The sequence below is a fragment of the Orycteropus afer genome, unplaced genomic scaffold (genome assembly GCF_000298275.1).
Source record: "Orycteropus afer afer isolate SDZICR_OR568_19922 unplaced genomic scaffold, OryAfe1.0 scaffold00014, whole genome shotgun sequence".
Classification (NCBI taxonomy): domain Eukaryota; kingdom Metazoa; phylum Chordata; class Mammalia; order Tubulidentata; family Orycteropodidae; genus Orycteropus; species Orycteropus afer.
Genome location: NW_006921601.1, coordinates 5,501,317 through 5,525,375, shown reverse-complemented (window position 1 = coordinate 5,525,375; position 24,059 = coordinate 5,501,317). Strand labels below are relative to the sequence as shown.

The 24,059-nt window shown below is 40.7% G+C and overlaps 1 protein-coding gene across 1 annotated transcript; it reads left to right on the top strand.

The window, feature by feature from the left end:
* The first annotated feature begins 2,851 nt into the window (after nucleotides 1-2,851).
* TMEM9B (TMEM9 domain family member B) lies at nucleotides 2,852-24,037 on the top strand. Its single transcript, XM_007954955.2, has 5 exons — nucleotides 2,852-2,956; nucleotides 7,132-7,223; nucleotides 12,554-12,662; nucleotides 17,730-17,864; nucleotides 23,882-24,037. The coding sequence occupies exons 1-5, from the start codon at nucleotides 2,852-2,854 to the stop codon at nucleotides 24,035-24,037; spliced, it is 597 nt and encodes a 198-aa protein (XP_007953146.1).
* Nucleotides 24,038-24,059: the final 22 nt, after the last annotated feature.

Below are 24,059 nucleotides of genomic sequence, written 5' to 3'. Positions count from 1 at the left end.
TGACTTCAACACTTAAATTTAGAGAATTATCTTCTCTTGACCATCCCCCATCAGAGAATTTTTCAGCCCTCAAAGAAGTGAGAGTGCCCAGACTGGGTGGGAGGGTACACGTGAGCCTGTGTTACTCCTTAAAAAGGAATAGAATAGAGAAACCTAGTTACAGGGACACAAGGAAGGGAGGAGGAGAAGGTACTAAGGGGCCAATCCTTCCTGTAAACAGAACAACTCCCATGTTACCTGAAGAGGTCTAAGAAGACTTTAGGTCAGAAATCTCCCCTCTCCTGCCTAGTATCTTGCCCAGGTCCCACCATCTGCACTTCTCCTTTGGGCATCTCAGCATTGCCCTCTCATGGCCAGAAAGGTAGCTGATACTTTTGACCCACCACAGAAGCCATTCCCATTCCTTTTCTCTGGTCTCCACATTTATTGATTTTAAATCTGTCCCAGTCTCTGTGGGTACAAAAATATGACAAGGTCCCTGTTCTCAAAGAAGGGTGGAGGTGGGAAGTATAAAGGCAGATGTGAAGATACAATTTTGCCACAAGCGGTAAGTTAGGAAAGAAATCTGCACAAACACAGAAGGGAGTGTACTAAAGTCAGGGAAGGCCTTCTGACTTAGAAGATCCCTACCAAAAGGAAGAGTTATGTAGCTGTAAGTAGTGCAGAATAAGAACTGACCCCTCTCCTTTTACTGAGTCCCCTAAAATTACACTCACTTGTTGGCAGACATATACCTCCCTTCGGCTCTAGCTGTGCCAGTTCCTCTGTCACCCTTATCCTAACCCTGAACTCCATCCATGCATAGTCCTCCCACGGCAGCCACATTCTGTATTCTAGAATGGTGCTGCCTAATACAAACATTCTAGTAGCCACACCTAAAAAGTAAAAAGAAACAAGTGATTATTTTGATATTTTATTTAACCCAGTATCCCCAAAATATCTTCTCAACCTTAATCAATTATTAGACAATTGAGATATTCTGCATGTTTGTTTTTTTTCGTACTAAGTCTTTGAAATCCAATGTATATTTTATCCATACAGGGCATCTCAATTCAGGCTAGCCACATTCAAGTGCTCAGTTGCCACATGTGGCTGGTGGCTACCATAATGGATAGTACAGGCTAAGTGTATTTGGTGTTTCTCTATTAAACATATGAGGTCTATCTGACTGGGTCATTACCACATATTTCCTCTAAACCTCTGTACTCCCAGTCAAAGCCCTGGGAACAATTTTGAAGAAGGAAGAGAAATCTTACGTGATTTCAGCCAATAAGTGAGCACTCCTTTCAGATGCCAAACCTAGAAATTAACCCTAAACTAATCCCAATAAGTGAGCACTCCTTTCAGATGCCAAACCTAGAAATTAACCCTAAACTAATCCCAAATTTGCTACTGAATCAGCTTTTAGCAATTACAGATCCAGTGCCTCACAATCTGACAGACACATTTGACCCCGGATGTCTCCAGATTGTCTCTGGCCAGCAGAACACCCACTACAAAAGAATGATAAATCACTAATGTTTCAGCATATTCACAGAGCAGCCTGGAAGGGTCCCAAAGAGGTCTTCTAGCTCTGCCACTCTGGTTCTGGTTGGGGCGGGGCACCACTTGCCATGTAGGACTGAAAGGAGCTAAATTATTTGGTGCAGTAAGAAACACCTTGTATTCTGGCATCAACAAAAATCACATGAGAGAACATTATTGAGAAAAATTTGTCCCTTAATTAAAACATTTCTACAGACTAGGTAAAGACCACCTTTAGAATTTGTTTAAAGGCAGAAAAACGAGAGTATTCCATGGAAGGAGAACTGCAAACCCATAGATGGAATTCAATCCCTTCATACTACTGCCAGGGACCAGAGAGGGGAAGTTTTGTTTGTTCAGGGTCATTCAGCAACTCCACAGTGGTTGTGAAGAGCCCTGCATCTTTCCACTACTTGCAGCGCCTCCACTAACTGAAAAATATTTCAGTGGGCGATATTGTGTCACCCTGTACCGCCCCCGTTAGCGTCCCCCCAACCTCGACTTAGGAGCCAGCCGCCCTAAACAAGCACTGCCTCTCCGGGGCGTAGCACCAAGATTCCCCACCTCCTGGAAGCTTTGGCGAAGCTAGGGCGGTTCTTTTGCCAGCTCCACACCTTCCGGAGCCTGGCCTGGCCTAGCCTGCTGCTGTAGCCCAGTTCCTGCATCATCTCCCACCAAGCGGCGGAAGATCACAACCGCGAGCGCAGCTCCCAGAGACTGTTAGAAACTCTGAGGGGAGCCGTGTCCAGAAGGCGCCTGGGCTGCAGGTTCGTGCCGAATGCCCCGGAGACTACCCCCGACACCCTGACTGGGGGTGTGCTTCGTTGAAGAGATGCCTCGGCCAGTCCAGGCTCGTCTCCACTCCTCGCACGCGCCCTGCCTGCGCCGGCCGGGAAAGGCCACCTTCCCAGCAATTACTGGGGCTTGAGCTCACCCAGCTCTAGAGCCTGGCAACTGCCTCAGCTCCGCACGGATCGCTGGAGCACTTTCCAGCACACTGGCCGCTCCACAAACTCCCGTCGCTTCTGCGGTGGGAAAAGATAACCAAGACCCTCAAAATTCTCCTGGGCCGAGGCGGACACCCCAGAGAAACCCCCTTCAACTCCAGGGCCCAAGCGTAGGCCCTGCCAGGCGCCCGGACCGCGCAGCCTCCGGTCCCTTAGCACCAGGAACGGTTTCCGGGGCGGATGCTTTTTGCAGCTGACCCGGAGCAGCCCATGACGCGAAGGCCTAGACGGAAGTGCGGGCGGAGGTGCCTGAGCCCGAGCCCGAGCCGGGAGCTGGTCTCGGGGGCTCTGGCCTGTGAGGACGGCTAGGACTGCTCACGATGGCGATCTTGTGGGGAGGCCTCTTTCGCATTGGCTCTATGCTCGGTCTGTCCTGCCTGGCGTTCTTCGTTCTACTCCTCGTGCAGCTGTCAGACGCGGCCAAGGTGAGTCCCGCCCCGCCTTAGTTCCTGACAGCAGCTTCCTCTTTACCTTCGGTCTTCCATCATCCTGCTCCTCTCCCCATAACTCTCCCAGCGCTGACAGCCCGGCTTGTAGCTACATAGCCCTGGTGTACCCCAACCCCTTACCCTTCCGACTGCCTAAAAGCACCACTCTCGCCCACCAGCCCTGACAGTTTGCAGTCACCACCCCCGCCCCAGCCTTGAAAATACTCTCTTCTCTGGCGCCCTGATAATCTCTCTCTCTCTCTCTCTCTCTCTCTCTCTCTCTCTCTCTCTCACACACACACACCATCTCTGACAGTACCCCATGGCCTGGACAGCAACTCCTCCACTTCATTGACATTTCCCATTCCAGCCCCTACAGCACCCACTCTACATCCTCTCCGACTCTGAGAGCAACTGGCATTCTACCCTTAATCTCTGACAGCCTACCTACCTTCCTCCAGATTCCTGGGCCCCCCAGATCCCTATCCAAAATGATTGGAAGCCTCATCTCACGGAGGTCTTCTTTAGAAGCTGACTTTCATGTCAACTCAACCCTAAACAGATTTCCTTCCCATTGTAGGAACTTGCCCCTACTGGCTGCTTTCCCTTCTAAAAGGACCTACTGAGTATCTCTGGCCTTACTTCACTCCTTCCAGGACCTCCTGGGCCCTTGCTTGTCTTCTTTCTTCCCAATAATTTACTGGGCAAGTGAGGAACCAAACTGCAGGAGAGGTGAGGTTATGGCCTCTCTTCATTCCATTTCTTGTTCCTTCTAGTCCTCTCACGCAGCTCTCTGGCTCCCTTGGTGCCCCTAACCACCAGATCTGATCTGGCCCCATACACATTTGTGCTTTCTCCTTGTTGTGTAAGAATTTAATCTTAGAAAATTAATAGAGAGATACTCAGGTTTATCATGCATAAACTCATTTAATTTATTGCAAGGTAGTCATGGCAAGACGTGCAAGTAAGACCTCATCAGATTAATTTAGAACCAGGTATCAGAATGAACAATCACAATGTTGTTCAATGGTTAGTGTCCTACTCCTTAGACTTCGGGCTTTTACCTTTAAGGAGAGGTCTTGGGAGGAAGGTTTGACTACTGCTCAAACTCTGTAGAGGTTCCTCTAGCTAGGATCTGAGGTTGGCAGCAGTGGGCAGGCTCCCATCAGGCTCTTGTTTTTTGCCTCTCCCTTCTCCCAGTGAGTGAGCAGAAATTCAGGGTTTATATGTGACATTCTCACCTAGGCCTCCACACAGTAAGGGCCAATGTGAGTCAAAGAGTAGTATTTTATATCATTTCTTCAAGGTTAGAGATTAGGGAGGTTGTTTACAAAGATTAATTATACTATGTCTTTTATTACATATATATTTATAACATATCAGATCAAAGTCAACTTATAAGTTGTTTACCACATTGTTTACATGCATCTATGTCTAAGTTCAGATATTTTAAGATAACTTTCTAGTGCTTTGTAGTTAGAGAGCCTCACAAATGTATGCACATTTCTACTTCTAAATTCATATTTTGAGTGCTTATAGATATATGTATTTTGAAAGCACAGTAGTGACTTACACCTTATGGAACTTGGGATCATTACAGAAACATACAGAACATTCTTTAATGACTAGCTTGTTATTACGAAAAAAACAATAAATCACATTAATGTGATTTACCATTGTGATGCTAAAACAGTGCATTTGCTTTAAAACAAATAGACGCTTTAATCAATAATATATTTGAATATCAGTGTTGGGAAACACAGGCTACAGGCAGGCAGATATTTTTGATCAGGCCTTTCCTACAATGCTAACATCCTTTGCACATCTTATGTCATCCCTTTATTCCGTGAATTGTAATTATGTATTTTTTTAGTCTCCTTCATGAGGGTGTGTCCTAATTAAGGGCAGAAACCATGTTTTACCCTTAAGGGAAGACACACGGTATGGCACAGAGCGAATGCTTACTAAGTGGTTGCTAAATGAATTGTCAACAGCTTTGCTAGACATACCACTGTGTGTAGGAGCAGTGGACCTGGTCCTTTGGGGACTAATGTGGCACTGACTTCTCAGATTCCTCTCTGTCGGGGAAGCATCTCCCATACCCTCCATTACAGACGTTTAATCACCTCTTCCTCCATCTCTTGAAACTTGCTTTGTCGATAGTTGTCCTCCTCCCTGTCTGTTATGGATTGAATAACCAAAAACAAAACAAAACCCACTGCCATCAAGTTGATTCCAGCTCATAGCAACCCCCATTGGGTTTCCAAGGCTGTAAATATTTAAGGAAGTAGATTGCCTCATCTTCCTTTGCAGAAGCAGCTGGTGGGTTTGGGCCACCAACCTTCTGATTAGCAACAAAATGCTTTACCCACTATGCCATCAGAGCTCCTCATGGATTGAATACCAAAAAAATCAAACTCATTGCTGTCGAGTTGATTCGACTCATAGCATCCCCTCCTTGGGTTTCTCAGGTGGTATCTCTACGGAAGTAGATTGCCCAATTTTTTTTCCTTCTGAGGAGTGGCTGGTGGGTTTGAACTGCCAGCCTTCTGGTTAGCAGTCAAATGCCTTAGGCACTACACCACCAGAGCTCCCTGGATTGAATAAACCCACTGCCGTCAAGTTGGACCTGACTCAATAGCGACCCCTCCTTGGGTTTCCGAGGCAGTATTTCTACAGAAGTAGATTGCCCAACCTTCCTTCCGAGGAGTGGCTGGTGGGTTTGAGTCGCCAGCCTTCTGGTTAATAGTCAAGTATCCCTCAAAAATATGTGTAGTAAATCTTAACCCCTACAGCTGTGGATATACTATCATCTGGGAATAGGGGTTGCTTTGATATGTTAATGAGGCTGTATCAGTGAGAGTGTGTCTTAAACCAATCACTTCTGAGATATGAAAGAACAAATTAGGCATGGAAGCAAGGAAACGAGATAGGGAAGTGTCCGAGAAACAGAAACTGAAAAGAGACAAGGACCTCTTCCCAGAACCAACAGAGAGAGAAAGCCTTCCCTGAGAGCTGGTGCCTGAATTCAGTCTTCTAGCTTCTTAACTGTGAAAAAGTAAATTTTTGTTTGTTAAAGCCACCAACTTGCTATATTTCTGTTATAGCAGCAGTAAGAATCTAAGACAGTCTATCAAGGATTTCAAGCAAAATTTGCTGGAAAGGATAAAACATACTGGTCTTAGCTAGAATCAAGCTCCTTCCCTTATATACTTCCTTTCTAGTTATAGCTGGGTACCTCTAAATATCATCTAAGTATCATCTGAGTTCAACTTTCAGCCGAACAGTAGACAGGCCTATAAAGTGAGTAACTTGGGGAGGAATGAACTCCCCAGTGCCATCAACTGTATGAGACCAAAAGGGCAGCATTTACTCAAAAACAAAGATCAGAAGGCAGGAAGGGACACGAAACAAACTGGGAAGCCAAGGAGGAAAAGGGAAGTGTGCTGCTAAATTGAGGGGGTTGCACCAATGTGACAAAACAAAATGTGTTTAAATTGTTGAATGGAAAACGAATATGCTCTGTGAACTTTCACCCAAACTACAGTTTAAGAGTTTTGCCTGGACATATATATGAATATATGTAAAAGCATACAAATGTTAACATTATATACAATAAAATTTAAGAAAAGACAGTCCTCTATTTTCTAGGAAATGCTTTCTATTAATAAAAGTCATACTTAAGTAAAAAAAAAAAAAAAACATCATCCCTTATAGAATGCTGACCTAACCCCTTTTGTCCATTTCAGTGCTCTTCTAAGGAAAGATGGTGGGTAGAAGAATTTTCACTTGTGAATTGTGAATAATTTTTAGTTTGGTTATTCCCCATATCTTTGTAATCAATATTCTTATTTACAGATCTGTTCACTGTGTATTATTCTATTGGCAGATACATGGTGATAGAGTTAAACAATTGATTGTCACCAAAATGGTTAGTAAGTCACAGATCATGTATTAGGTATTTTTACTTAATATGTAATGATTCATATTATCATTACCATAAAAGAACTTACAGCTTTTTAAAACTTCTATCTCTCAAAGTTATTTAAAGTTTTAATGGAATGATTTTAGAATATTTGGCAGGGGATGCTTATCAAAGTGTATATGGTGCAGTTTTTAAAAATATTGATAAACTGTCAACACGTTATACTAAGTTTCCGTTTTGGTTACAGAATTTCGAGGATGTCCGGTGTAAATGTATTTGTCCTCCTTATAAAGATAATTCTGGGCATATTTATAATAAGAATATATCCCAGAAAGATTGGTAAGTATTTTAGTTTCTTGAATTACCTGTCAAACTTCTTTCCATGGTTGTTACCATTGGCCTAGAATTTTCATCCAATGTATAGAGTATTTAATAAGAATTAAAAAAGTGTCAAATTCTGTTTACATTTGAAAAAGTTACTCTTGTATTGCATAACATCAACCTACAGGAATATATCCCAAGTGCTAGGCCTCAGGTAGGGGAATTTCATATGGGGGTGGGGCTGAGTTAGTGGCACCTAAACTACCCATAGCCACCTTCTTGTGTGTCCTCCCTACCTCCAATTTTGGGTCAGGAACCTTTCTCCCTTTTGCTTTTCAGTGGAAGAGAAACAAGCCTCATTTGTCTCAATTATCCTTTTACAGCTTTGTAGGTTTGATCACATATTTCCAAGTATGGGAATATATGTGTGTGGTAGTTAAGGTTGTGTGTCAGTGTGGCTTGACTATCATTTTGAGTGGCTCAACAGCTGGATGTAGTTATTCTCCATGATGAGATTGGACGTTGTGTAATCACCTCCGTGGTGGAATCTGCTGTGAGCAGTTAATCAATTGAAGGCTAGTTGCCTTCTGTGTGTGGCTTGCTTCCACTTTATATAGAAAGGGTCCTGCATTTGGTGCCATTTTTATCTCCAGTTCCTAGAGTTGAACTAGTGGTCTGCCATGGTGCCTGCTGATCTTGGGATTATGCCGTTTTACCTATTGATCTTGGTTTCTCAGCCTCAGCAGCCAGCAGCTGTGTGAGTTAGGAGAAGCGGCTAGCTCCAGTGGGCCTGAAACAGGAGGCAGAGCTAAAGCCCAAGGTCAAGGGGCCTTCACTCAGCCCCTAGAGCCAGCACTCTGAATTCGAACTTCAAGCTTCCTAAACTATAAAAGAATAAATTCCTGCTTGTTCAAGCCATCCACTTGTGGTATTTCTGTTATGGAACTAGAGAACTAAGATAGGAGATTATCTTTAAAAGAGCCAGAGGCTTAGGAAGGAATGGGAATGAGCCATGTTTCCCAGTAGGTGTGCCATGAATAGGTTATATGTATGTCAGGACATTGATCCGTTCAGTCTTTGGGGCAATAAGGCAGGCCTGTGGTAACTAGGATCCTGACTGGCTAGCTACCAGCAGCCTTCTCTGTTTACCCCAGGGACCTTATAGATGTTAGCTTTTCCTACATGTGCAGTGAAACCTTTGGGAAGCAGTTGTTTTGGAGTAGGATGAATGTGCTGCTTCCTGTAGAATTGGGATGTTCTATGATTTGTAACCACAGTGGAATACTGCCAACGAGGCATATGAGGAAAATAGCTCCAAATACAAGGTACTGTCACATGTACTTGATTTCACAGCTGTGAAAACACAGTTTGAAAGCTTGGTTAAATTCATTGAGCAGAGATATTCCAAGCTGACTTTGAAAACTAATTGGAAGTCTTTGGGCATATTTATTTTCTCCAATGTTCTTCCCATGCTAGACATAGGTTCAGGCTGATACTTGTTAAGTGTATTCTTGAGAACTTCTTATAAATTTCTTTGTTCCACTTTAAATTGTTTACAATTTGGCTATATTCTTACAGGTTTTATATCAGTGAGTCACTTTATATTGTACAAGAAAGCTCAAATAAATCTTTATTTCTATACATTTTTCAAATGTATTGCACATTTACTATCAGTTTATTGTCAGTAATAGAATGTGATGGTATTCTTTGAATGCCAAATGAACCCATAATATAAGTGTTTAGCAGTGATCTTTTTATTATGCCAGACTCAAGCAGAATCATATGTCACTCATCCTTGATTATTGGTCAAAATAAGGGAACTTTGAAAATGAACAGTTGAAAGCAAGGCTTCCTTCAGGTTTTTCCACCCTTCTTCACTTACTTCCTACAGCTCAACCTTTTAATGGGGAGAGGTTCCCAATTGGCATTTAAGGTTTTTAACTGCCTTTAGGATAGGCAAGTTATGATTACCCAGGATGTTATAGCTTTATGAGGCCTCCAGTATCTGTGAAGATATATTTTTACCTTCTGTTTCCTAGGCCTCTCATTTGGTCAAGTTGCTAACTTTAATTCCTCATTGACTTATGCTAGCTGACTTAAAAATTTGAGTTCTCTGATTTTGTTTGGGGTGTGGCCTAACCCTTTCCCGACCCCCAAGAAACTCACTGCCATCAAGTCGATTCCAACTCATAGCGACTCCCATTGGGTTTCTGAGGCAGTAAATCTTTACAGGAGTAGATTGCCAAGTCTTTGCTTCTGCGGAGTGGCTGATGGGTTTGAACCACCAACCTTTTGGTTAGCAGTCAGATGCACTATAATACCAAAGCTCCTTTCCATTGGGACATACATACCACTGCCGAGAATTTTCAATTGTAGAACATCCTGACACCTAGTGGGCACCTGTATAACTGCATGAATCTAGACAAACAGGTCTCATTTCACCATTTGGTCACCAGTGCCCACTTGGGATATATATGTCCTACATAATTGTATCAGAATCCATATTACCTCAAAAAAAAAAAAAAGTTTCCCCTTGATTTCAGTATGGTTTCCATTACTAAAAACACATGGTATCAACAAAAACTTGAAAGCCGAAAATAATTTGGTCATGAAAAAGTTAACGCTAATAATTTCCTCCTTTTGGCACTAGGGGGAGATATTGTCCAGTTGCTAAAGTGGTTGAGCTCTGTTTCTAGGGTGTGTTTGTATTGACTGGTCAACCAGAACCATGTTCTTCCAACAGTATCTCTGCCTGCACAACTTTTACAAGACAGTCAGCATCTCTTTGTTACTTAACTATATTTGTTTTCTTAAAGAAACACTCAATATTTACTCAGCACTTAGATTCTAAAGTAGTTCTTAGGTATTGTGACTGTTGGAGGCTTCTGAAGCTGAAATAGGAAACTAAATAGAAGATAAACCTCAATTTCCTGAGGTTCCGAGAGATAGGTTGGGACTGACCAAGGAGGCAGAAGCCCTGGATTCTAGTCCTTTTCAACCACTAATTTATTCTGTGACCTTGGGTAGGTGACCCCTCTGTGAGTATTGGGCTGGATGACCTCTGATTCTGAAGTAGCCCCTGTAATGGGATTTTGTTTCCTTTCCCCATATTATGCTTACATCCAGCTGGGTACAGGCCTGGTCTTTTCTGTTTGGAATAGATAGCATATAATTCTGTGATAGAGTTGTGAGACCTTACCCTTAACTGAAATTCTACCAGTGGATCTATTTTTCCCATTATTTTCTTTGTTAAAATTCAGTTATGTGGTAAGGATAACTAATTGAGCTTTTATTTTTCACACCATTTTGGGTTTTCTTTCTAACGCCACAGCTCTGAGGGAATAAACATAAAGTACATTCTGATAGGGCAAAGGGACACACCATTTTGGGTTTTCTTTCTAACACCACAGCTCTGAGGGAATAAACATAAAAAAGTACATTCTGATAGGGCAAAGGGAATGAATCAGCCTAGAGCACTGGGTGCTGCCAAGAAGGATGGGTGGGATGAGGCAGGATGCTATAGTAGAGTTCTTGAGGCAGCCAGAAATGCCTAAGCAAGAGATACCAATAGGGAGAAGAACTGCTCAGCAACTGACTGAAGGACATTAAAACTTTACCTCCTTGAAAACATTATGTGTGGCTAGATTGCCTCCGTGAACAGCTGCTTCCTTTGCCAGGAGGCCACAAAAACTAGTTGGTGTCTAACTACCATTACTGAACATTTTGATAAAAGAGTCTGTAGAAAAGTCCTGATCAAAAGGCATCCAGACTTTTTTGAGCCATTGAAGCTAGATGAACCCCCAAAACTATTGCCCTGAGATAATCTTTAAACCTTAAACCAAAAATATCCCCTGGTGTCTTCCTAAAGGCAAGCAATAATTTAGCTTCACTAGTAAAGAATGTCTGCCTTGAGCATTTGCTCTTTTAAGAACTGTCTTTCTGAGATCAGCGTGACAACAGCAACTTGAAAAATTAAATAGGAACCTTACTTAATGTTAACCTTAGAGAGGAATGAGTTAATGCTAATGGGGGAGGAACAACTCAGCAAAGGTGAGAATGGTGTATGGCTCAAAGAATGTAATCAGAATATCACTGAGTTGTACATGTCCAAACTGTTGAATTGGTATATGTTTTGTTGAGTATATTCTCAACAACAACAAAAAGAACTATGTATATGGGATCAAATAGACAACAGCAACTCAAAAGCTAAGATAGGAAGCTTAGGGGGCAGTGAGTGTATGTTAATGAGGGAGGAACAGTTCAGAGACAAGGATGAGAATGGCTGCACATCCTGAAAAAGGTAATCAGTGTCACTGAATTGTACATGTAGCAGCTGTTGAGTTGGAATGTGTTTTTGCTGCTTTTATTTTCAATAGCAACAACAAAACTAAAATAAATTATTGGAAAAAACTTTGCCTCCTTTAATGTTATATATGACTCCAATTCATGGCGTGTGAAACCTCTAACCAATCGGTCAGCAGCCAGGCCTATTAATTGTTTGTACCATCCAGGAACTCCAAATTACTAAGTAGTAAACTCTTAATAGCTGAGGAAAGAAATAATACATTTCCTTTGTTGTTGTTGTTGTACATTTCCTAGAATTTATAAATTACTGGGAAAATATATTTTTGATAGCATTATTTTCTTTGTAAGCTATTTATAAGTAGTCTAGCAAATGGAATGATAGAGGAATAAACAAAAACTATCCAACAATAAGAAAAGCCTTTTATTACATTTTATATACTTCTTTACAGCAATCTCTTTTCATTTTAAAATATTTTTGTTGTGCTAATGCTACTTCTCCATGCTTTTTCAGTAGGCTTTTGCTCATTAAGAAAAGTAGTTGTTTCTTACTATAGCTTTGATTGTTCAGTTTTTAGAGTTTCAGAATTACCATACTGTAATCTAGATAAGTCATAAGTCATTCATAGTCTCCCACTTTGGCACTATGAATGGGGTTAGTTAATTCACAAAGAGTAAACTCATATTTGAACACTGCCCCAGATCACTTTAAAACATTTAAAGCAGTTTTGCTTGGCAACTGACAAGTCTGAACATGACTAATCTAAGTTTTTCTACCCCTTTTGTGATTTTTCAGGTGTATTTAACTGTTAAGAGTAGCACCTTTGAAAGAAATGACTACTACACATGTATCTGTATGGTTTCCTAAACTTTTAAATCTTATCCAAGTATTAGGAGAGGAAATTATTTTACTTTACCTTATTGATTGTTCCTTATATTCTTTCATTGGGTAAATCCTATTATTATTCTGGATTTCAGGAAAGTCTTGATAAGTGCAAGTAGAACATCCTTTCAGGCTTAAGTAATATTTTGCCTTGTTTTTGTAGCGATTGCCTTCATGTTGTGGACCCCATGCCTGTGCGGGGGCCTGATGTAGAAGCATACTGTCTGCGCTGTGAATGCAAATATGAAGAAAGAAGCTCTGTTACCATCAAGGTAAAAAAAAAAAATCTATCTTTCTGCTTCTGGAGCAGTTAATGGTGGTCTCGAAACAAGACAGGAAATCAGTGGCATCTTGATTCTATTTTAATTAAGTAAACTACTGCCCTTCCCTTTTCCTGCTAGCCCCTTCCCCTGCTCCAGAAGAAGAAGTAGGCCTGCTCTCTGCTTCCCTCGTTTGAGATGCTCTGTAGATATATTAGATAGGTACATAGGTGTGTGAAATGGCGCAAAAATGACCTGTGTGTAATTAGCCTATTCCAGAAAGATAGCCTAGTTTTTCTGTGGACTAGTAAGAGAACAGTATGATTAAGCCCTCCTTTCCCTGCTCTTTCAAGCCTTCCAAAAATGTGTGTTTGTGTGTGTAAAATTCTACCACTGGTCTCAGTTTGTCATACTGTCCTGGCTGGCATGTTGCTATGAGGCTGGAGGCTTTGCCACAGGTATTTCAAATACCAGTAGGGTCACTCATGGTGGACAGATTTCAGCAGAGATTTCAGACTGACATAGACTCAGAAGACAGAAGGGGCCATCAACTTCTCAAAGAATTGGCCAGTGAAAACCTTATGAATAGCAATGAAACACTGTCTGATACATTACTGGAAAGCTTTATGAATAGCCGAGAAACATTGTCTGATTAATGCTGGAAGATGAGCCCCTCAGGTCAGAAGGCACTCAAAATGCGACTGGGGAAGAACTTTCTCAAAGTAGAGTCAACCTTAATGATGTGGATGGAGTAAAGCTTTTGGGATCTCCATTTGCTGTTGTGTTATGACTCAAAATGAGAAGAAATAGCTGCAAACATCTATTAATAATCAGAACATGGAATGTATGAAGTATGAATCTGGGAAAATTGGAAGTTGTCAAAAATGAAATGGAATGTGTAAAGATCAATATCGTAGGCATTAGTGAGCTGAAATGGACTGGTGTTGGCCATTTTGAATCAGACAACCACATGATCTAATATGCCGGGAATGACAAATTGAAGAGGAATGACATAGCATTCATTGTCACAAAGAATGTTTCAAAATCTATTCTGAAGTACATTGTTGTCAGTGATAGGATAATATCCATATGCCTGCAAGACCAGTTAATACTACTATTCAAATTTATGCACCAACCACCAAATGCAAAGATGAGGAAACCGAAGATATTTACCAACTTCTGAAGTCTGAAATTGGCCAGACATGCAATCAAGATGTACTGATTATTACTGGTGATTGGAGTGCGAAGTTGGAAACAAAGTTCCAACTTCCACCGGTAGTTGGAAAACATGGCCTTGGCGATAGAAGTGACGCCGAAGATCTCATGATAGAATTTTGCAAGACCAACGACTTACTCATTTTAAATACCTTTTTTCAACAACATAAACGGCAGCTATACATGTTGATTTCATCAGATGGAGTACAGATTGACTACATCTGATGGAGAATCAGATCGACTACACCTGTGGAAAGAGGTGATGAAGAAGCTCAATATCTTCAGCCAAAACAAGGCTGGGAACTGACTGTGGAACAGATCATCTCCTGCTCACGTGCAAGTTCAAGCTGAAGCCGAAGACAATTAAAACAAGTGCATGAGAGCCAAAATATGACCTTGATTATATCCCTCCTGAATTACATCATCTAAAGAATAGATTTGACGCAGCTCGAGAACACAAAGTCAGTTACTATAATGAAATGTAGAAAGACCTTGAGTTAGAAAACCAAAAGGGAAGAACACACTTGGCATTTCTCTAGCTGAAAGAACTAAAGAAAAAACTCAAACCTTGAGTTGCAATATTGAAAGGTTCTATTGGCAAAATATTGAATGATGCAGGAAACATCAAAAGAAAATGTTAAGGAATACACAGAGTCACTATGCCAAAAAGAATTGGTCAGTGTTCATCCATTTCAGGAGGTGGCATATGATCAAGAAACAATTGTACGAAAGAAGAAATTGAAGGAATTGGTGAAGAACAAGGCTCCAGGAATTGACGGAATACTCTGAGATGTTTGATCAAACGGATGCTGCATTGAAGGTGCTCATTCATCTATGCCAAGAAATTTGGAATACAGCTATCTGGCCGACTAACTGAAAGAGATCCATATTTGCACCCATTCCAAAGAATGGTGATCCCACAGAGTGTGAAAATTATCTAACAGTATCACTAATATCACACACAAGTAAAATTTTGCTGAAGATAATTAAAAAATGGTTGCAGCAGCATATTGACAGAGAACTTCCAGAAATGCAAGCTGGATTCAGGAGAGGATGTGGAACAAGGGATATCATAGGTGATGTCAGATGGATCTTAGCTGAAAGCAAAGAATACCAGAAAGGTGTTTACTTGTGTCCTATTAACTGTGCAAAATCATTCAGTTGTGTGGATCATAACAAATTATGGATAACATTGAGAAGAATGGGAATTCCAGAACACTTGATTATACTCCAGAGGAACTTGTACATAGATCAGGAAGCTGCCATTTGAAGAGAACAAGGAGATACAGTATGGTTTAAAATCAAGAGGGGAGTGCGTCAGGATTGTATCTTTCACCATACTTATTCAATTTGATGCTGAGCAAATTATCCAAGAAGCTATGTTATATGAAGAAGAACACAGTAATTAATTGTGCTCACAAGGAACCTGTACATATACCAGGAGGCTGTAGTTCAAACAGAACAAGGGGATACAGAATGGTTTAAAATCAGGGTTGTATCCCTTCACCATACTTATTCAATCTGTACACTAAACAAATAATCTGAGAAGCTGGACTATATGAAGAAGAATGTGGCATCAGGATTGGAGAAAGACTCATTAACAACTTGGGATATGCAGACGAAACAACCTTGCTTGCTGAAAGTGAAGATGACTTGAAGCACTTACTGATAAAGATTAAAATCTACAGTCTACAGTATGGATTACACCTCAACATAGAGAAAACAAAAACCCTCACAACTGGACCAATAAGCAGCATCAAGATAAATGGAGAAAAACTTAAATATACCAAAGATTTCCTATTTCTTGGTTCCATGATCAACAGTGGAAGCAGCAGTCAAGATATCAGATATCGTATTACACTGAGCAAATCTGCAGCAAAAGACCTCTTTAAAGTGCTGAAGAGCAAAGATATCTTTTTGAAGACTAAGGTATGCGTAACCCAAGCATGGTATTTTCAATAGCCTCATATGCATGTGAAAGCTGGACAATGAATAAGGAAGACCAAAGAAGAATTGATGCTTTTGAGTTGTGGTGTTGGTGAAGAATATTGAATGTACCACGGACTGCCAGAAGAACAAACAAATCTGTCCTGGAGGAAGTGCAGCTGGAATGTTCCTTGGAAGCGAGAATGGCCAGACTTCGTCTCACCTACTTTGGTCATGTTTTCAGAAGGGACCATTCTCCCTAGAGAAGGATATCATGCTTGGTAAAGTGGAGGGTCAACGGAAAAGGGGAAGGCCTCAATGAGATGGAGTGACACAGTAGCTGCAAGAATGGGCTCAAGTATAGCAAGGATTGTGGGGCTGGCACAGGACTGGGCAGTGTTTCGTTTTGTGGTACATTGGATCTCTATGAGTCAGAGCTGACTCGATGGCACCTAATAGCAACAACAATGAATTGTAATTTTATAGAGTTCTGCAACCATTACCACAATGCAGTCTTAGAACATTCCCATTAGAACAAGGCCGTTTCTCTCTTTCTATACTTCTCTAACACTTGAGATTATGTAGCCCTCAATATAAAATTTAATTATATGCTGTCTATTACTATTTGCTGATGTTTAAAGTAATTTGATCCTGTGTCCATTACTGGAATGTCAGTTTCCAGGGGGCAGTGATCAGAGGGGTAGGAACCATCTACGTTTATACAATTAATCCCCATTCCCACTCCCAGCCCCAGACAATCACTATTTTGTTTTCTGTCTCTACAGATCTGGACATTTCATGTAAATGGAATCTTACAGTATGCGATGTTTTGTGATTGATTTCTTTCACTTAAAATACCAAAAACCAAACTCACTTTCATAGAGTCAAATCCAACTCATAGCGACCTCCACTGAGTTTCTGAGGCTGTAACTCTTTATAGAAATAGATCACTCCATCTTCCTTCCGTGGAGCAGCTGGTGGGCTTGAACTACTGACCTGGTTGGTTAGCAGCCAAATGCTTTATCCACTGTGCCACCAGAGCCCCTTTCATTAAGCATCATGTTTTTGATGTTTATTCATGTTGCAGCATGTATGAGTGCTTCAGTCTTTTTTATTGCTGACTACTATTCCATTATATGAATGTACCACATTTTGTTTATTCATTCATCAGTTAATGGACATTGGATTATTTCCATTTTTTTGCTATTATGAATAATGCTGTTATATGTTTTTGTGTGGACATTTGTTTTCCTTATCTCTGGATAGTTTTCTTTAGAGTGCTGAGTTTATGTTTAACTTTATGGGAGACTGTCAGATTTTTCCAAGTGACTGTGCTGTTTTATATTTTCATCAGCCATGTATTAGAGTTCCAGTTTATCCATGCATGTCCTCCCCAACACTTGGTATTGTCTATTTTACCACAGCCATTCTGGTGGGTGTGTCATGCTATACCTTTTGACAGAACACAAATTAAGATCTCAAGAAAATCACTGGTGCAAAATAGTATTTTTGTGTATATACATTGATCTAAAAGAGTTTTCTGTTGAAATTCACCAGAATTACATTTTACATTAAGATTCCTTAAAATTTTCTTGACAGCAGTGCTGCTATATTCAGCTATATAGGATGCTATATTCAGCTGGAAAAAGAAAACAAACTGCTGTGCTAGCAATAGTGACAAGTGATTAGCAGTAGGTGAAGATGGGAGTTTTGAAGACTTGTACAAATATCCCAAAGACAAAATGGTTTAATTCCTCTTATCCCTTAAATAATACTTTGGTGAAGAGTTGAATTTGTTTCTTGTGTTGGAATCTGGTTTGTGTGGAAAGCCTGTAGGCTTAGCAGATAAATGGTCTTCACTGTGGCTTTACTATTATCGTGCATAATTCTGATTTCTTGGTTAGAGCAAAGATATAACTTATTTTCAATTTCCTTCAGGTCACCATTATAATTTATCTCTCCATTTTGGGCCTGCTACTTCTGTACATGGTATATCTTACTTTGGTTGAGCCCATCCTGAAGCGACGCCTCTTTGGACACTCACAGTTGATACAGAGCGACGACGATGTTGGGGTAAGTTCTCAGTCTGCCAGGACTGCTCATGGCTAGTCTCTTGTCATCATCTGATGTAAAATGCAAGTGAAAAATAGTCCTATATACATGTTCATATGTGGAGCAGATCCTTAATTAGAGAAGCGAATTTCGAGTACTGATTATAATATAGATCTCTTTCTGAAGGCATCCCTCTGTCCTTAAAACTATAATTGTCATGGTTTAAACTGATGATCTTTGTTGATATAAAACCTTCCTATCAAATAAAACTCAAAACCATTTGGTGGAATAAAGGGGGGGGACCAGGTTTGCTGGTATGATAGAGCCTGGTGGAACCACTGAGACTGTGGTCCCTAGCTGCCCTTCAGATCTGGAATTGAACCCACACCTGTGGCTTCCAGCCAAACAAGACAGGCATAGGAGTTGAAAATGTACCTGAGGTAGATACATTCCTTGGAGAGAACAATCATGGGAGAAAGAAGGGCTGTTTATGCACAAGGAGACAGCTCAGGGGGCAGGAGTGCATGGAGGGATGGACACAGAGAAGAGGTAACTATGGGAAGGAAGTGGGAGGGAAGCTGTTGCATTGGGGTAAATTGTAGTCAGTGTCATGAGACAACGTGTGTGTGAACTGCTATATGGAAAATGAATTTGCTCTGTAAACTTTCACCCAAATCACAATTAAAAAAAAAAAAAAAACCTTCCCATCAGTACCAAGGGCCTATTTGTCATTGCATGTCTCACTGCATGTTTACACTGAGGAGAGCATCTGAAACCATCGCTTCCCCCCCCCCCAAGTTCTTGACTAAAGCACCTTTATTATCAGCATCACCAAATAGTTTAGAAGGCAAAGAGGCCTTGATGAAGGGAACCATAATGGCCATGACATTCCTTTCCTAATGAATTGCAGCTTTATAACCTGCTAATGTTTTGTTGTTGTTGTTGTTATGTGCCATCGAGCCAGACCCGACTCATAGCGACCCCTCCTTGAGTTGCCGAGGCAGTATCACTACGGAAGTAGGTTGCCCAACCTTCCTCCTGCTTAAAAACAATCATTTTTAGAGAAAAATAAAACCATCGCTGCGGATTCTCTTCCTACCTTTAAAACACACTTATATTTGCACATGCAATTGGTATGAGCAGTGTATAAATTGTTTCCTGGCCTCCTTTTTGCCTTAACATTATTTCATACAAGAATGACCAGAAGTTGGCATGGTCCACAAACTTGTTGTTCAACATAACTTAGAGAATTATTTTGTTTTGTTTTTATCATTCTCCTGTTTGGGCTTGTTCCTAAAATTTCCACTATTTCATTATTATATATAATTTTTTTTTAATAAATTATTTTTTCTGTTGGATTATTTCCTTGGTCTATGTTCCTTAAAATAGATTTAAGGATCTCAGTAAAGTTTAAAAGTCAATTCCATAAGCCAAAGCCAAAGCAAGCCCTTGCCAACTATACTCAAAAGTCCTTTACTGTGGAATGGCTTATGAACCTTTTGGTAAAAGATGGAAAAGGAGATCCTGAATGGATGGCTTTAGTTGCAGTTACAAACAGAGCCTGCTTTTTGATCAATACATTGTTGTCTCATGAATATCAATTATGAATACTTAACTTATTTGGGTAATATTTTTTTCCCCAAGAACTTTCATAAAAACACCTCTGTTTGCCTCTTTTTACCTTGTTTCTTTTATTAATTCATCCAGTACATAATAAATAACTTTTCTGTATCAGGTACTATGCTGGGACTAGATATAAAAAGATGAATAAAATGGAAACAGACATGTAAAAGAAATGCGTAACAGTAGTTTGTTTTGTTTCCCCCTTTTATTTTGATTATATAAGAAATGGGTATTTGTTTTAGAAGAATTAGGGGGGAAAAAAAAAAAGGAAGAGAATTACCTTAAACTCAACCACCTAGAAAAAAAACATTTTGATGTTTATTTTTCCAGTCTTACACCTGTAGTATGTATGTGTTCTATACCTATAGTGTATAATATTGTCATACACTGTGTCATGGTATTGCAGTGGAAGTCAAGATTAGGAATCAAGGAAGATTTCCTAAAGCAGATGACTTCTGAGCCAGAATTGCAAGAGTTTGCTAAGTAGATTAGAAGGTAGGAGTGAGCAGGGCTTTCTAAACAAAGGAAGCACTATGTGTGAAGATACAGGGGCCTGGGAAGCAAGCTGGGAACCCTGCACTGTTCGGTCTTGTAGAATGTAAAATGGGAGTGTGGGGAGAGGTGAAACTGAAGAGGTGATGGCAGTAATGGGCTTTGGGGAGCTGAGCTAGAAAGGGAAAGAAACAAAGTCAGGAGGAGACTGGTAGGCTGTGGGAAAGGTCAAGATGGAGAGCTGCTGTGTCAGAAACCAGGCATAGTGGGGGTTGTAGGGCAGCGAGCTGCATCAGGAGGCTGTACACCAGAAGCATTAGAGTCTCAAATGCTGCTGCCATGTCATTTCATTCATGTATGACAGGGTTTCTCACCCTTGACACTATTGACATTTGGGCTGGATAATTCTTTATTATGGGAGGCTGTTCTGGGCACTGTAGGATGTTTAGTAGCATCCCTGCCCTCTACCCACCAGATGCCTGTCCCAATCATGACAATCAAAAATGTCCACAGACATTGCCAAACGACTAACAATAGTGCGTCAAATGTCCCCTGGGGGGACAAAAATCACCCCCAGCTGAGAGCTACTATCATATGAAGTGTGGTGTATCAACGGCCACATAAATCATTTTCAATATAGGCACATAGGTAGAAAGTCTGACTTAAAGTGTATCCTTTATAGCATTAAATACCTGGGTCCTGCTTTCAGGAATCGACAGCATTCATACTACACACAAAACACAAAATAAATGGATGTACAGATGTATAGATGAAAACATGTAGGGCAGGCTCTTGATTGATGGGGTCACGTACTCAGTAACCATTTTGTCCACAAGTGATTGATCCTGCATTGAACACTGAGACTCTTGCCTTTTAGAGGCCTGGCTGACACTCAACATAGCTGTCAAACTGACTCTGGGTAGACAGAGGTTTGATGACCAGACCTGTGAATTTATGGTAGCAACTCTAACAAAAAGATGTTTAAATTTAAATTTCTACAATTGTTGCTTATTTAAGATGTGAGTTGTTTACTATTTATTTATGTACTTATTGAAGTACTTTTGTTAAATTCTCAAATTCCAGTTTTCATTTTTGTTTAGTGTAGAGAATTTTAAACCAAATGAGAGTTAGTACAGATAGTTAAGCTCACTGCAAGTAGTCACAATATTTACTGTATTGTATATCCATGACACATCATCACTGTTATCAAAGCTTTACATTAAAACATGTTTTGTATTTATTGTAATTTTATCAGGTGTAAAAAGAACGAACATATAAAAAGGGTTAATCTCTATTTGTATTCTCCCAGCATTTGTGACCATGAGCAGCTGGTTCAATCTTGTTCTGATAGGTGGAGAACAGACCAAAAGGATTACCTGGTTTGTTTGGTCCTTTAAATTTGTTCCTTAAGAAGCTTTCTTTTCTCCTACCTTGAAGAGCAGATAAAAGGACTATGAAACTGAGAGGTGCTCAGTACATCCTTCTTCCCAGTCTTGTTTATGTCAAAACAAACCAGTTTATATACAAGTTCACTGAAGCACCATATTCCTATAGTGTCTTTTTAATCTACCGGAACAAAAGGAGTGTGTTGAGAAGATGTGACATGCAATCAAGGTCAGACAAGCTGAGTTTTAATGTTTGCTCTCATTTGTTAAATGACCTTGGGTCAGTTTATTTCCTTATGGGAAATCAAGTGATCTTACAACGTTAGCCTTTCTCTTTCCTTCTGAGATCTTTAAAACATTTTGAACTTACGGAGTTTTTTTATTATTATTATTTTTGTTTGTAAGTTGTGGTGGTTATGTTCGTGTGTCACCTTGGCTGGGCCTGGTTAAGTGGCTGGGCAGCTGGTGGTAGTTATTCCCCATGATGAGACTGGCAATCAACTCCATGGTGGGATCTACCACAAGCAGCTGAGTAGCTGCTTTGGGTATGTGGTCTCCTTCCCATGTATAAGAAGCAGCTTTGGGAATGGTCTCTAGCTTATGGCACCTTGAACCCTACACATAGCCACGCCATTGTTCGGTAGTCTGCCATTCTCTGCCAACCTTGGGAATTACAATGGACTTGAATTAATGGCCTGCTGTGTGGTTTGGTAACATCAGGACTTTGCCTTTTTACTTGTCAACCTTGGGCTTGGCAGCCTCAGCAGCCAGCAGCTGAGTGAATAAAAGACTCTAGCTTCAGTGGTCCGGGGGCTGGAGGCAGAGCTGAAGCCCAAGGCCGAGGGGCTTTCACCCAGCCCCTAGAGCCTGGCACTTTCAACTCGGACTTCTAGCCTCCTGAACTGTCAGAGAATAAACTCCTGTTTGTTCAAGTCATCCCATTTGTGGTATATTCTTGTCAGAGCGGCACTAGGTAACCAGAACATAAGGTTAAAAATAAACACTAAGTGAAGTTTTCACAACTGTTAATGTAACTTAAAAAGTTGAGAGAATTTTGGTAAACACGGCAAGGAAAAATTTTTTATAGAAAACTTTTTGATGTCTTTGAAATGTAGATATTGTGTGTATCTTGCTATAAAAACAAGACCAAGTGTTATAACATCATATTGTCATATATATGCATGTGTTTGTGTATCCGTATAAATAGAGAGAGGGGGAGAGTGAGTGAGTGTTACAGGGCTATATATAGCATCCCATATACATACACATTCCATATATATGCTCCTGGGTATATAATAGAGCTTTTTCAAACATGTAGAACAAATATTGTTACTCTCCTAGAGGGAAAGTTTAGCTTAAGTGGTAGTACTTGTGACTTGGATCCCGTGTTGGAACATTTAGAAAATTTACTATCCCAGGGTTTGGGAAAAGAGACTAAGGGAAAAGGCAAACAAAAACAATAAATTACTATTGAAAGCTTTTTGTCATTTAGGCAGCTGTGTTTATATCTCATAGATAGATTAGCACAGTGGTTTCCTCTGTAATGACTACAAACATCAAGTTGCATTGGTTTACTTTGACGAGAACAGGTTGGTTTTCTATTCAGATACCAAGGTAACCCTTGAATAGCATCTGTCCTAAGGCAGCAGCTAGCATGGAAGCTGCTAGGTGTTTAGCAAGGAAAGATTCAAGTCTGTGGAATAGACTTGCTGAAATAATAACTCCTCACTGTCCTTGGTAATAGGGGTAATTGTAGCACTTGAGCTGTGAGTCTTTTCATTAGGGACAGGGGAATGAGAAGGCTTTTGGGAATCAGTGCATTTAATGTATGTGTTGAGGGTGCAAGAGAGATTAAAACCAACCAGGATAAGACCCTGTCAACTCATCTTCCAAGGTGGATGTGGCCCCAGCTGGCAGGTAGACAATTCTAATAGGAAATTAAAAGACAGGTCTTACCTGTGCCACAGGTGAGCTATTTACAGTAAAACCTGCAAAAGCTGGAACTGTGTAAGATGGAAACCTGTCAGAAAAGGAAAACTCAAGTTTTGCATTAAAACGAGCAGTAGAAAATTGGTAATTCTGCACCCTGTCAAGGGTGGAAAACTTGCGAGACCTGGAAAAACAAGGCAGTCCTGTCAAGTTCTGGTTCTCACAGGTTTCGGTCACTGTAGTGTACAGAGTTAACCAAGGGAAAGGAAAGCCCTACTTTCCATATCTGTAAAACATGGAATTTCCCCAACTCATCAGGGAAGGCTTCTCTTTGACATGAATTACCACTGTCTTCATTTTGAACCCTGTCTTAAGGAAAATCTTTTTGGAAATGGTGATCAGTGGTAGCATTTCATAAATACCTGTCATTGCTTATGCTTCCTGGCTCACCTATTTCCATATTCAGTTCATCCTACTGGCAGTTAAGTGTCTGGGAGTGCTTGGGCAGTGTTGTTTGAGAAGTTCAGTTGTTCCTAACCTGGGCTGGTTTTTGTGTGTGTTTTATACTGATCATGTCATTCCTGATGTTCTCCATTCCTGGACTTTCAGGATCACCAGCCTTTTGCAAATGCTCACGATGTGCTGGCCCGCTCCCGCAGTCGAGCCAATGTGCTGAACAAAGTAGAATATGCCCAGCAGCGCTGGAAGCTTCAAGTCCAAGAGCAGCGAAAATCTGTCTTTGACCGTCATGTTGTCCTCAGCTAATTGGGATTCCAGATCAAGGTGA

Excerpts from the sequence above, each read along its gene's own strand:
- TMEM9B (XM_007954955.2), top strand. The coding sequence starts at position 2,852 with ATGGCGATCTTGTGGGGAGGCCTCTTTCGCATTGGCTCTATGCTCGGT. Across the intron at positions 2,957-7,131 it reads AGCTGTCAGACGCGGCCAAG|AATTTCGAGGATGTCCGGTG; the intron begins GTGAGTCCCGCC and ends TTTTGGTTACAG. Across the intron at positions 12,663-17,729 it reads GAAGCTCTGTTACCATCAAG|GTCACCATTATAATTTATCT; the intron begins GTAAAAAAAAAA and ends AATTTCCTTCAG.